The 13,922-nt window shown below is 43.2% G+C and overlaps 1 protein-coding gene across 9 annotated transcripts; it reads right to left on the reverse strand.

Moving 5' to 3' along the window:
- Positions 1-711: 711 nt before the first annotated feature.
- On the reverse strand, positions 712-13,849 carry ehmt2 (euchromatic histone-lysine N-methyltransferase 2). Of its 9 annotated transcripts, none has more exons than XM_076105761.1 (29): positions 13,762-13,849; positions 12,368-12,437; positions 12,104-12,265; positions 11,569-11,864; positions 11,253-11,316; positions 11,049-11,128; positions 10,806-10,946; positions 10,603-10,652; positions 9,836-9,956; positions 9,371-9,560; positions 7,821-7,907; positions 7,376-7,512; positions 7,116-7,259; positions 6,699-7,021; positions 6,367-6,603; positions 5,905-5,987; positions 5,628-5,734; positions 5,258-5,380; positions 5,064-5,165; positions 4,822-4,926; positions 4,365-4,537; positions 4,065-4,232; positions 3,817-3,961; positions 3,638-3,715; positions 3,309-3,424; positions 3,043-3,129; positions 2,877-2,955; positions 1,533-1,708; positions 712-1,421 (listed from the first exon to the last, which is right to left on the reverse strand). In XM_076105761.1, the coding sequence occupies exons 1-29, from the start codon at positions 13,786-13,788 to the stop codon at positions 1,241-1,243; spliced, it is 3,852 nt and encodes a 1,283-aa protein (XP_075961876.1). In that variant the 5' UTR covers positions 13,789-13,849; the 3' UTR covers positions 712-1,240. The 9 variants fall into 9 exon arrangements, with proteins under 9 accessions (XP_075961876.1, XP_075961879.1, XP_075961878.1 ...); XM_076105764.1 differs by lacking the exon at positions 9,371-9,560 and adding an exon at positions 8,663-8,750 and having other exon boundaries at positions 7,821-7,904; positions 11,046-11,128; XM_076105763.1 differs by lacking the exon at positions 9,371-9,560 and adding an exon at positions 8,663-8,750 and having other exon boundaries at positions 11,046-11,128.
- Positions 13,850-13,922: the final 73 nt, after the last annotated feature.

A 13,922-nucleotide genomic window follows, 5' to 3' on the forward strand; every position in this document is an offset into this window, starting at 1 on the left:
TCCATATTCACTGTGTAGTGTTTGTCGTAATCTGATTAATCACAAATGTCTTAGGTAACATTGTATGCATCCGTAACGCAATATAATGTGAAATGATTGGGGCTGTAAGGTGACACCATCATTATGATCTGAACCCATAGGGGGGGCTCTGTGATAAAATGTAGTTGTAACACCTTTAACATTTCAATTTATCTTGCTTTTGGATGGATATTATTTGTGCGCCATCAACTTACCACAAAGTAATATCCAACTAATACATCCACAATGTAGAGTGGTAAACAAATGTCATGATTTCAAGACTTGAAAAAACGTGAATAAGTGACAAAAAGCTATTTAATGACTCAGAAGTTTGGTTGGGAAAGTCCTTGGAACGTTTTATGACCAACTAAATGTTTTTCAGATAAGCTATATTTCTGTCTGTCAAAGACTCATTACTAGAAGTATTAGCAGAGTGGGACGTCTTCCTTTTAAATTCCTTTTCACATCTCTGACTGTGCCCAGTGCACCATCCTGCCCCATCTCTCTGGCTTTGCATTGTGGCTTGTAAATGCCCCCTGCTGATAATACAACACCACCAACAGGCCACAGTCTTGATGAGAACTCACATCTGTCTAATTATATTATATAATCACACAAAGTTGCATAGGATGAAAGTAAGGATACAGGACGACAAAGGCTATTGTGAGCCTAAAAAGAAAATGACACACTTACTACAAGAGCCCAAAGATCAACTCATGAGCTAATTTATTACACTAAATGTGATAAAGAAAACAATGCGTATAAAAATAAAGAAAATAACACAAACAATAATCAAAAAAACAATGATATACACAGGTCCTTATCGAGTCCAGTATGGGCTTAGGGTTGACCCACTGCTGTACTGTGTCAGAAAGGCATTACGTTTGTTGGCACAACAGAAAACAGATATGTATGACAGTAACATGACCCCTAATGCACACAGCTCATGTGCCGAGACAAACAGACAGCGATATATACAGTAGACATACTGTATGTTCACAATCACACAGTTTAAACATTTGTTTAGGCCCATGTCTTTTACCGTAGGGTATGTGATCAACTTTAACGAGAAAAATAAGGACATTTCAAGTAGAAAAAAACAAAAACAGCACCATGCACCAAACACAGAATTTTAAAGATGATAAAAACCCTCCAGGTGTTTTTCCATTGTGCACATGTGAAATGGATGAGGTCAATACAAAGGCCCCTTTGGGGGAGTGTTTTAGGAGCTTCCCAGCATGGTCATCCCACAGTCAGCTCCCGATTCTGGGAAAGCCTCCAGCCGAGCCAGTCTGTTCTGCTCCAAGGCGATGGCTTCGGCCGAGTGCTTGCATTTCTCTGATCCACACTGACAGGTGAAATACTTGCTCTTAATGTCCCAAAAGCGGTCTCCGTAGTCGAATCTAATTAAAAAGAAAAGGTAAACGTTCTTAATCACGGTTACGGCCCAATGGGGCTTCAGGCAGATATGTTGGTAACAAGTAAAACGTTTGTAATAAGAATGACTTTCTTACCCCAGCTCCTGTCCGCTGTGGATGTCTCTGGAGCTGAAGAAGGCGATGCGGGGAAATCTCAGGTCCTGGTGCAGCATGAACACGCGTACTGGGATGAGGTTTGGGTCACACAGGTGGTTGATGAAGCGGCTGATGTTGCCGTAGTACCGGGCATCAATACAATACACCTCCCCGTCCTTTGAAAAAACAACAACATTGTGTTACACACAGATCCCGATATCGAAACACTATCAGATTTATTGTAATGCATTAGTAATAGATTGTATTGTCTACCTTTTCATTTGTAAAACAATCTTTATGTTTGACTTGTTCTGCCTTTTCTTGTTGCATTGATGCGGTGTGATTCTTAATTGTTTTAGACATTCTAGTAGTGTGGCTCTATGGATTGCAGTGTCGTCCGGTCACCCACCACTTTGTGTCTCAAAAACTATTGGATAGATTGCCATGAAATGAAGTACAGACCATATAAATAAATAAATATTTTTCTATGGTACCGACATTTACGTCCCCCTCAGAGTAGCTGTGACAACATCTGGTCAATTTGTCCCAAACTTAAGTTTGTAAACATTAACGCATAACGATGCGATCATAACGATGCGATCATAACGATGCGATCATAACGATGCGATCATAACGATGCGATCATAACGATGCTAACATGCTGATGTGTAGCATCAGCATTGTCATTGTGAGCCTGTTCGCATGCTGATATTAGCATTTAGCTTGAAGCCCCATTGTGCCCAAATACAGCTTATCAAAGCCACCAGCAAAAAAAAAAAAGTTTTGCGATTGTATAATTTTATTACTTTTGTCTTAATAATAAATAAAGACTTTCTACCACAGCCTAGGTTTTTATAAATGCTTCACACGTACCATTTTAAATGGAGGAAAATTCACAATATGTGTAATCTGCATATGTATAAAATCTCCCTCAATATACAGAGAAAGAGCAACCAATGAATCAATGAGTCTTGTGCTTTTGGCATTTTCAAAGAAAATTTGACTCTGAGGCACACAATTAAAAAACGATTGTAAAGGAACGTAAAGGTTGAGGCCAAGTTTTGAGACGGTCCTTTTTGTCTCTCGTAATTGAGGAGGTGATTGATCTATAGCTGTTGAAATTATAAGTGCGGTACATTTAGAAATGTTAGTCAAGAAAGGAGAGAGAGATTTTTCAACACTGCGCCGTCCATCGAAAATGTCACCTGAAAGTCAGCTGTAACCTAAAACATTGGAAGGTTTTTTGTCGACTGCATGGGTTAACTTCGGGCTAATTATTTACTTTAATAGTTGTGTATTATACAGTAAATAAGTCACTTCATTTTTTTAAATAAAAGGTTTCACCTTGTTGTCCAGGTCGAACAAGTAGGAGTCGTCTTCTCTAACATCGGCCTCTGCGTCAGAGATGAGCTCCCCGACGTATCTGTGTGGACGGAGGACAGAAGCTTAATGTCTAACCTCGGACTTTTCATCTGAAAAGCAACCTGTTATGTGCACAGTCCTCTCTTACTCGCAGATGAAGCTTCCTTGTGGAATATCCTGCAGAGCTCGAACTCCCCAGCCCATCTTCTCTGTCCTGTAGAGCTGAAGACGCACTCTGAGGGGGAAAAATAAGGAAATGATGAGGGTTCAACACCCCAGGCTATATGGCTTCTGCCTTCCAGACAATAACTTCACAATGTAACCGAGTAGGTAGCTTTTCAAATGAGTCAAATCTATTGCTCCAATGATTAGTTGCATGTGGTGGAGATATTGTGTTAACATTAGAATTCTTACTTGATGCCTGCCTGTACCACTCTGTTCTTGCACGTTCGGTAACAGGAACACGCCATGTTGCATTCAAATATAAGTGGAGGTTCAATTTTGTTGAATTCCTGGAGCAGCCGCTGGTCCTAGAAAGAAATAATACAAGATGACATTAGTTTCACCTCCTTTAGTTTCTCATGTAACTCATGAATCTGTCATTGACCCCATGGATCGCACAGACTTTCAAACCGAACCTCATTAGAATTTCTGTTATTAATTTCAGATTACCCAGATCTTTATTAAGGCCATAAAATCCAAACGGATTACTTTGGTGTTGTGGCCGAAACGTTTCTATTTACCTTGTCGTACCAGCAGCGGATACTGAGCTGTCCACAGAGGCAGTTACTAGATGAGCAGTCGTCGGTGCAGCTACAGTGCTGAAGTAAAGACGATTAAAAAGGCATGAGATCAAAATAATTGTGTGTATGTAACAGAAAGAGAATAATGAAGTAAACCGAGAGCCCGATTCATCTTGTACCTGCAAGTGTGTAATATTGCGGTCTATGTTCATTGCTGAAGTTTCACAGTTTTCCGAAACATATTTGTAGTCTGAAGGACAGCCCTCGTCGTCCACGGCGTTCACGCACGGTATCGGCACGTTCTCATAGCCCTGCGCAATGTCACTGGGAGACAGGAAGGAGTTAAATGAGTTAAACAAGAGGAAAGCTATCTGGTTAAGAAGATCAAGTTCATCATTAGTCTTCATTAAAACAACACAACAACTACCTGCAGATGATTCTCTCAGTCCGAAGCATGCGATTGGTTATTCCCCTTCTCAGCTTCCTGTTGATCTGGAGCGCCACCCACACCGGCGTGTCGACCCGTGCCAGGCTGAGAGGCGTGTCTCCTTCCCTGTTCACGATGTCAATGTCTGCCCCTCTGGACAGGAACAACCTGCAGAGAAAAAACAGTATTTTGTTGGTGTGTGGTAGTGGGTATATGGACGGGTGCTGCGGCTTCAAGGTCAAAGCAAAGGACGCTCTGTTCATGGAATGAGTCTACAGCTCGTGATTGACGTTGACTCACGTGACGCATTCCAAGTAGCCCTCTCTGGCGGCGATGTGGAGCGGCGTGTCTCCGTGCATGTTGACTGAGGCGAGGGAACAGCCAGAGTTCAACACCAGCTCGGCTATATCCACGTTGCCTGCATACGCCGCCCAGTGGAGACACACGTTCAGCTCCTGCAGGGAGGGAGAGGACTGTTTAAAGTAATAACCTGAAATATTTTCATGCAACTACATCCATTTTGCCATTTTGTCTCCGTCACCACTTGCTTACGAGACAATAAAGCCGAGATGGAACGCAGGTTGAAGTAAAAAAAACAAAACAATGGGATGGATTTACATTTATTTCACAGATTCAAATGCAAATGAAACAATTCAGTCTGATTATCAGGCAAGAAAACAAACACACACATACTTTAGCAAAACACTTTCCATGTAACACAATCTGCAAACCTCAGTGTTAGCTAGTAGAAACTTACCTTATCACTAATGGTGACATCAGCTCCTCTGTTCAGCAGCACTTTTATCACATCTACGTGTTTGTGCTCTGCAGACCAGATGATCGGCGTCCAGCCACCGTTGTCCTGAAACAAACCAACAGGAAGAATCACAATTAAGCTACACGGGCCTCATTATCGGACACATATGACGCACAAACTGACTTTAGTGAGAGACGGAAGGTTATTTGATGGCCTTAAAAGATTGCCTGTTCTTTCTTTACCTGTGCGTTTACATCCACCTGCCCCGTTTCTAGAAGCATGTTGACAATTTCCAGGTTTCCAAGCTTGGCTGCGTGATGGAGGCCAGTGTATCCATCCTCCTCCTGAGGACATAAATAAAAAAGACTGAAGTCCAAATCAACCAAAACGCCTGAAAGTTCACGTTTATGATTCTATTTGAGCCACTGACACTTACAACATGATAGACGGAGGCACCGTTCTGGATCAGGTAGTGAGCCACCTCAATGTGATTGTTGATGATCGCTTCCAACAGAGGGGTCCTACGGTCCTTGTCCTGGGCGTCCACTTGAGCACCGGCCTGTCGGTACACAACCAAATATATTCCTTAAAGAGACTCTGAATAAATACACAGAATAAGAAGAGAGAAGAAGTTTCAAGTTGCATTTCGCTTTAAATAATGTCAGCAGTGATCCTGAATGCAAGTGTTGCAGAGTGTTATAGATGTAGATTGTTTGTTTACATGATTTTTAAAAATGAACCTGCAGTAACATCCTTTTCCGATTATAGCCGCTTTACAGCATGTGTACGAATCACAGTTTTCTCACCTGTACTAGAATGTAGCAGACTTCCAGCAGACCTCTCTGAGCGGCAGCATGTAGAGCCGAGCGCTTGTTCTGAGAGTCGGGCTGGTACGTTGGATCGATGCCCTCCACTGTGACACACACACACACAAACACAGTTTTAATACACAAATATTGTACAAATGTATCATGATCTCGTCTTGTGATTAGAGGAAATGCACAAATGTACAACAATTCTTACACAAAATGTAAAACAAGATTCATCCCGACAAGACTAAATGAAAGGGGCAAGCCCACTCACTCAGCATGAGCAGGACTCTCTGCACTTCTCCTTGCTTGGCAGCAGGGTAAAGCTGGCGGGGGTGGAACCTCAGTTTCTTCCTCCTGGCAAATCAAAAACAGGATTTTGGTCTAAACTATTCTGATGTCCACTGAAAGCTACTGTATGGAATTTCACTGCAACATGCATTTTCTTTTCTGTGGCTGCAGATGAATTGTGTGTTTGAAACAAACTGTTCTAACAGCAGGTTAGTGGAGAAGCTGGAATTGGGATTTTATGAACAGATACTATTCATAAGGTCAGCTGCTGCAGATCAGATGCGTTTAAATATTCTAGGGCAACACAAAAATGACTAAATATGCTTCCTCTTTGCATACTTTAAGGAGCCGTTGTATTCAAAGCTCATTTTTAAAGTGTTTATCTAGTCCACTGTTCAATCCTTTAACCTACTGTGACTTAAAACAGTAAAATCTAGACTCCAACCTCTCAGTGTCTTGTGTGAGAATGGCCTTCTGCAGCGACGCCCTGCTGGGCCCGGGTGGAAGTGCAGTTGGGCTGACGGGTTTCCCATTTGGCATACAGAGAGAGGGCCCCACGCTGTCCACTCCCTCCTCTGCCGGGGGAATGGTGGCCACAGTTGCAGCAGAGCCGACAGGCTGCGGGGGCTGCTGCTGCTGCTCCACTGCCAGCGTCACCAAGCCATGACTATGCATGCGTGCGCTGGAAGAGGCGGCGAAGGAGAGCACAGGTGTGAAAACACAATTTTCTACAGTTTAATGGAGCCAATTATTCCCTCACACGCCATCCGATCCTACCTGACGGGTCGCTCGGGCATCTTCCCGTCCTTCATCCCTCCCGTCGAGGCCGTGAGGGAGGGCGCTGTGGGGACGGAGGGCGGCAGAGACGGGGTGGTGGTGGAGGAGGCCGACATGGTGACGACGGTGGTTGCGGAGGATGTGGCTGAGCTGAAGGAGGGGATGGTGACCTCCTGGGCCTCGGAGGCATCTTCACCGCAGTGGGGACAGAAAAGCATGCCGCCGCCGTTTGCTCTGCTGCGCCCGCTGCCCAACACCGTCACACAGCCCCGGTGGAAACGGTGAGCGATGCGCTGGTCCGGGCAGCACTCGAGAAATGTGCCCTGAAAGAGAAGAAAGCAGGATATCAGGAAGGAGAAAGAGAAGGTAGGATATAGAAGAGGAGAAAGAGGACAGTAGACGGTTTAAACCCCTTACCGCTATGCAGAAGTATCCACACCCAGGACAGCAGTGGTGTTTGACCATGTGTGAGCGATGGACGTCACAAAGCACCATGAGAGAAACCCGACTGGACGGCCGCATGGTCTCCCCTTTTATCGTCCGATCAGTACAAGCCCTCAGCTGACAAATGGGGAAGAAGAGACAAGATTAGAGACAGTTAGAGATGTGGCTGAAAGGAAAGCTTTACAAACTACCACAGAGACACTGCCCTGCTATCCACATCTACAAAGACAAACCTCTCCATTGATGCTCTCGGTGGCCATACACTGTCTGCTGACGCGGTGGCTGGTGCTGTCGACTCGAGGAGCCTCCATCCTGCAGCTGCAGAGAGGAAGCTCCTCCAGCCGCTCTGTGTCTCCTGCATCACTTCCTTCTGGAGAGGGGGGAGAATCGTTTGGGACGCTCATTTATGGTCTAAAGGCAACAGTGCTAACAGCTCTAACATTGCGGGCGTGCCAACCGCCTTCTACTGTAGTACACCGAACTATGGATAAGTACCTCACACAACCCCACTTCAAAAAATCCAAACCATCCCCTTTAAGAATAAATACTATTTTCATTGTCCCAAAACCTCTCTTTCTTAGAAGGACTGAGGCTTTGTTTCATACTACCATGATGATAGAGGAAAAGATTTTCAGATTTTCAACCAATTCATATTACAGAGACGCATCGTAAAGCTACCGTGATGAGGAGAAAGTGTCAGACTGTCAGCAGCAGCGATGTCCAGAGCACCCAGGGGAACCTCTGTGTACTCAGTGGGCCTTTCTACTGAGGACAAACCAAAGCACAAAGTATAAGGACTGGCCATGACAGAAACAAGTTGGGAAAAAATATGCATTTTAATGAGGTACAAATGCTTAAAGATACCATACAAATAAAAAGCAATTCAATCCGCTTATAGCCGTTACTGTTTTACAACACTGAATCAAAAGTATTTCTCAACAGGAAAAATGTCTACCCTTGTAATATCTGCATATTCACCCCTCTCAAATTAATATGTATTAGAGGTATCTTTGGCAGCTGTTACAGCCTTTGCGTGTTTGTGGACAGCTCTGCATCAGCTTTGCACATCTGGACACAGCATTTTGTCCATATTCTTCTTTGCAACACTGTCTATGGCAGGGGTCACCAACCTTTTTTTAAACTGAGAGCTATTTCAAAAGGTACCGAGTAGTATGACGGGCTATTTATTTGATACAAACTTCCTGAATAACAAAATTGCACAGATCACCTTAATAATAATAATAATATATGTGAAGAGACTGTTTGATCACATGTCAGTCAATTATTCCTCACAATAATTATTAAGAATGATTTCCACAACAATGATGGTATAGCTACACATACATATTTAAACATGCAACTTTTATTTCTGTTAATCTGTTTCAACATTTGAAAGTCAGAGGTATCACATCTCTGATATTTTTGTATCATCACATGATTGAAGCCGGTTACTTTTGCACATAGCGCCTGCTGGTGAATGATGCAGTGGTAATGTAGAAATTTTGCGAAGTCTGGGTCACCTTTGCATTGCGCAATGAAGCCTGCATGCCGGCCCGTCATCGCCGGAGCCCAGTCTGTTGTCACCGACACCAGCTTTTCCGATGGTACCTTTTTCTCAACGAAGAAACTAGTAAACAGTCTCGTCTATAGCCGAGCGGGGGATCCAACCCTCCGAGGCGCGCGAGCGTCTTCGGGCGCCCGCGTTCAAACCTCTAGTCTGGGCCTTTTCGGTCGGATTGCCCCGCGGCCTGTTCCGAGGATTTACGGACCTGACGACGGGGTGCGCTCGCGGCGCGCGTCTGGTGCCAACGGGAAGCGCCCGCCATTCGGAACCTGAAAACCTAGTGCGGTGCGCCTCCGGGTACCCAACTCTCTTATGACAAGAAATATTGTCATTTAAAAATCTACACTAATGCGTTTTTGATTTAAAAAGAACAGCAACTACAATTTTAGACGGAGCTCCATAATGACTAGTGCTATTTTTAGAACATGTCTTGCGGGCGACTCACGTGGTCCCTGCGGGCGACAGGGTGCCCGCGGGCACCGTGTTGGCTACCTCTGGTCTATGGTCTATTGCGTTGCACACAGACTGTGAGTGAACAACAATTTTACAATCTTTCTACAAATTCTCAATTTTTTAACTCTGCATCTCCTCCAGAGACCCCCACAGACCCTGTGATGGTCGCCCTAATGAGAGCATTTCTTTCCATACACACACATCGTTTTACCATTTTCTTTCCATTTTTTGATGATTGTCCTAGCTGTAGTCCGAGGGATATTCAGTGCCCTGGAAATTTTCGTGTATCCTTCCCCTGACTGGTACTTCCCAATAATCTTGTCACGAATTTGTTTCGAGTGTTTCTTGGTCCTCATGGTGTTGTTTATAGCCGGACATTGACAAAGCAATGGTGGCAGTTTCTGGACAGAGGAGGATTTAAGTTGCTTGTTACACCTTGATTAGACACAGGTGATCTTCATTCAGCTTGTTACGTGACCCCAACTTGCTGCACCAGGGAGGATTTAAGTGGGTCATAGTAAAGGGGGTGAACGCTGGCACAGTATATTTGACATTGTATTAAATGTAGATGTATTTGTAGAGATTCGGTTTCACCTTCACATCAAATAGATTTTTCTGTAAAAAAAAACAACTCTATGTTGTTATGGAGAAAACCCCACTGGGCAATGTCACTCACCTTCCACCGTCTCCACCACATCAGCTGTGTTTCTCTCTTTGTTCTGGTCCGACTGCGGCCAAAAACACTCCTCGCTCTCATTTCTACTTTGGACGGCTCCCTTTGTTTTGAACTCCGAACTCTGCAAGGGAAAAATTCTGTCTGAATATAAAAATATGACATTTGTGAAGGGTAGAGAAAAAAAAAAGGGTAACTGACGATTTGATAACACCAAAGAAAAAAAGGGGGGGGATGTGGAGCGGAGTTGCGGTTGTGATGCGTCCTGCTGAGCTGTTGATCACGTAGCAGTGGCAGCGCAATGATTGTATTGTGAGCGTGCACAGGGATGCGCACACACACACTACATGAAACACATTCCTGCCACTGCTTTCCTGCTATTCTACAGTTGGTGATGAAAACAACCCCACAATTTTAAATAAATTATTTCCGGCTTTGGAAATGCATGCAACTTGTTTGTTGACCTTAAAGATTCATACAGAAGTCATTTGGGGGTAAGACTGTATGTATTATCTACTGACTTCACATTCTAAAGTGCTCATTGTGTTGCTTCTAACTCAGTATTCTAGTGAGATATCATCTATGTCAGCACAATCCTCACTCCCAAGTATGTAAATATAACCAAACTACAACTTTTTGACTGTAGCTTTGAGCTAAAGATGGCTATAAGACAAAGTAAGAGATTAGTATAGTTATAACCAGATTAATAAGGAATTATCAACCAAGTAAAGTAGATAGAATCACTCACATGATCTGACATGTTCACTGACCCCTCTATGTCTTTAGTGTGCTTTCTTGCTTCTGCCACACCATCTTCAAACTACAGAAGAAACAAATTGAATAGAAAAATGATTACCAAGCAGAATCATGCAGCACATAAACATGCTATATAGCACTATGCTTGAGAATATGTGCATTTGCTGACAGAGAGTGATCACTTTTAGTGGACAGTGAGTAAATCTAAGCATCACACCTTTTCTGAATCTCGGGTGGACGGGCTGGAGATCTGAAGTTTCTCCGCTACTTCCTCCTCTGACTTCACCACGCTGCTGTTGCTCTTCTCTGGTGGGGTTAGGGTAACAGGCTCCACCTTTTTATGGAAGAACGGTTCTCCCTAATAAAATAATAAAAATAACAACATTGACATAAATCCTGTTACATGTAAATAGATTGAGTAAATGTGAATTATGTACCGGCAAAGACATAATCTTACCACAGTTTGAGCATTTTCTGGAAAGTTCTCAGACTTCTCAGGTGTGCCATCGGATAACTGACCCAGTTTTCTCCTTTTTGCAACTATTCGAAACACGACAACCCCGACAGAGGGAATCTTAACTTAGACAAGACACACCAACTCATTTTTATTCATAGAGATCTGATTATTTTATGCAGACAGTGTGAATATGCTACAGCCACTAACCAGTTTCAGAGTCGGAGGATCCTGACGGTGTCACGGGTGCGACAGGTGCCTCAACTTGGCTCATCTGTGAAACAAAAGTAGTCAGTGACTCAAATGGTCTTGACAAAGTTGCAACAAAGAACTGAGCCACTACTATACAGTGCATTTTGTCAGTGGCTGAAGTATTTCTGCATATTTTAGAACACACTTTAACTCAGGTCAAGAATAAAAAAGGGCCAATGCAATGTCAGATACCAAGTGCTGGTACAAAATCAAGACAGAGGCACACATCTCATGTTACTAATATAAATGCTAACCACTTGCTGTATGGGCTCACCTGTCCTGGTGGAGGCCTGTTCATGGTCTTGCGGGCCCGGTGGATCTTGGTTGGGGCAGGGGAGACAGAAGGAGACGAGGAAGCTGTGGCAGAGGACGAAGAAGAGGAGGAGGAGGAGGAGGAAGAGGAGGAGGAGGGGGGGGAGAAGGAGGAAGGAGCAGGTGCCAGGACGGATTTACTACTGCCGGGTCCAGAAACACTCATCTTTGCTCGGCCAGGAGACAGCGCTGAAGACGTGGAAGGAGAGGAGGAATGCGAAGAGGAGGACACCGAGGAAATGGACTTTGCTGCGTGTCCTGTAAGAGGGAGGTAAAAGTGATTACTTTCTTTAAAGCTTATCAATTCATATTAGTATCACTTTCAATCTGATACAAATAAAGCTTTAATTCTGAGATTTTTTTTATCACATGAAAAAAAACATGTACTGCTGAATTCATGATGCCGGATCAAACCACCTTAATTTCAAACTTACAGGACTATATTAGGTATATCAAACGGAAAGTCACAGCTTCAATAATATCGATGAAAGTCTTACCTGCTGCCGGTTTGGTTGGGGAGGAGACAGGTGACCATTTCACTGCCTCCTCTCCAGCTCTCGAAGCATCCTTCCCAGGCTGCTGTGATGACAACATTGATGGCATACCACCCATGGGCTCTGTCTTCTTGGCAACAGCAGCTGTGGTGGAGGCTGCATTATCTGGAAAAAGTAATAACAACAAAATCACACACCAGTTCTGTAATACTTGTGTTCCAAAAAGGCATCAATGTCAAACATTAGTATATCTCGCTGTCGACATACCTTCCTTTACTTGACTTGGTCCGGCTAACGACTCTGCTAGTGTCTCCGAGTCATTTCCTCCAGGAGGCTCCTGGCAGAGAAACAACAGATAGCAGAAATATCATGTCAGAAAATTATTAATCTTAGCAATTAATATTCAGGATTACAGACTACTGGATCTATTTAATCATTGCAGTACACATTATTGCAAGTCAAACAGCCACAAAAATGTGAAACAATGTAGCTATAGTTAGATTTATGTAGATGTGCACAACTGGACACGTTCACACACACACAATCTAAGTACATGTTACATGCTATGTAACATATAGTCTTTAAAGGTGAACTAAGTTGTGCTAAAATGTGTATTACCAAAACTTGTGCTACCCCAAGATTGGCAGTGTCTCTGTTTGTTTTATACCAGGTAAGAGATAGATATATTTATTGAATGTTTTCTTTGTCACTGGCTTGCCAAAAAGTAATACAACATGTAATAGGATTACTAAGGATAACTCTTGTGTAATAAAGACAAAAAAACTGAAAAAAAATATTCTGGTTATATATTAACATTAATTAAACAAGCGTTTTTAAGGATACTTTGCACACTGTATAGACAAATGCTGCCAGTTAAAGACAAATGCTGCCAGTTAAAACATGTTTTGTCCGGTTTTAGTCAGTACTGGTGAGTACCACATATAGCTGAAGAAAACATGATTTACAGTTTGTTTTTCCATCGTAAATCAGCATGACAGACAACATACTCGTTTAGTGCATCTCATTTCCGCCTTCTCCATTCCAAAATAAACCCCTCAACCAATGGCTGATCCTCTCTGTTCTTACGTCAACTGCCGCGCCAGCAGTCAATCGACCCATTCATGCTTTTTACTCAATTCAAAGCGACAATAGTCCGTGAAATGGAACGGAATATGGTCAGATTTGACACACTGACTTATTAAAAATAGGACCGTTTATCTGAAATTATCTAATTACGATCACAGTGTACACAAAAGGGCAGTTTGTGTCATCATTAGCTTTAAAAACGGGTCTACGTGTAGCATTCATCTTACAAAATACAATACCAACACCGCAGAACGTGATGAAAATTCAACGCAAGACGACGGACAATGAGTTAATGGTCAAGGAATCGAGAACATAATGAAAACATAGATGAACAACATTTGAGGAATTTAACGTTAGTCAACACATAACTGTTACAGGCTAACGTCAACGTAGCTAGCAGTGTAGCACAGCTTGCAACAAAGAGCTCCTACAATCGACACGTAAATACATTTTGCATCATGGCAGATTGCAGCTTTACTGGAGTGTTTTTGTTTTGTATGCCAACGCGTTTACACGTAGTTAAACTAACGTGAATCCCATTGTTTGTCAGGTTTGTGTTGCAGAGGGCTTCCTACCTTCGTCGTTGTCTCAGATGCCGACATGTTTCGCGAGGCGCATCAATGTAACGTGCTGCGTCACCGTAACGTGCCGCGTCACCGTCCCGAGCCCCCCCCCCCCTGTCCACTGATTTGAAAACAACTGATCAGAAGTCAGCGTGCGTACTCAGATTTCACTA

Source organism: Anarhichas minor, unplaced genomic scaffold (assembly GCF_050575085.1).
Source record: "Anarhichas minor isolate MPS153535 unplaced genomic scaffold, ASM5057508v1 ptg000033l, whole genome shotgun sequence".
NCBI classification, from domain to species: Eukaryota; Metazoa; Chordata; class Actinopteri; order Perciformes; family Anarhichadidae; genus Anarhichas; species Anarhichas minor.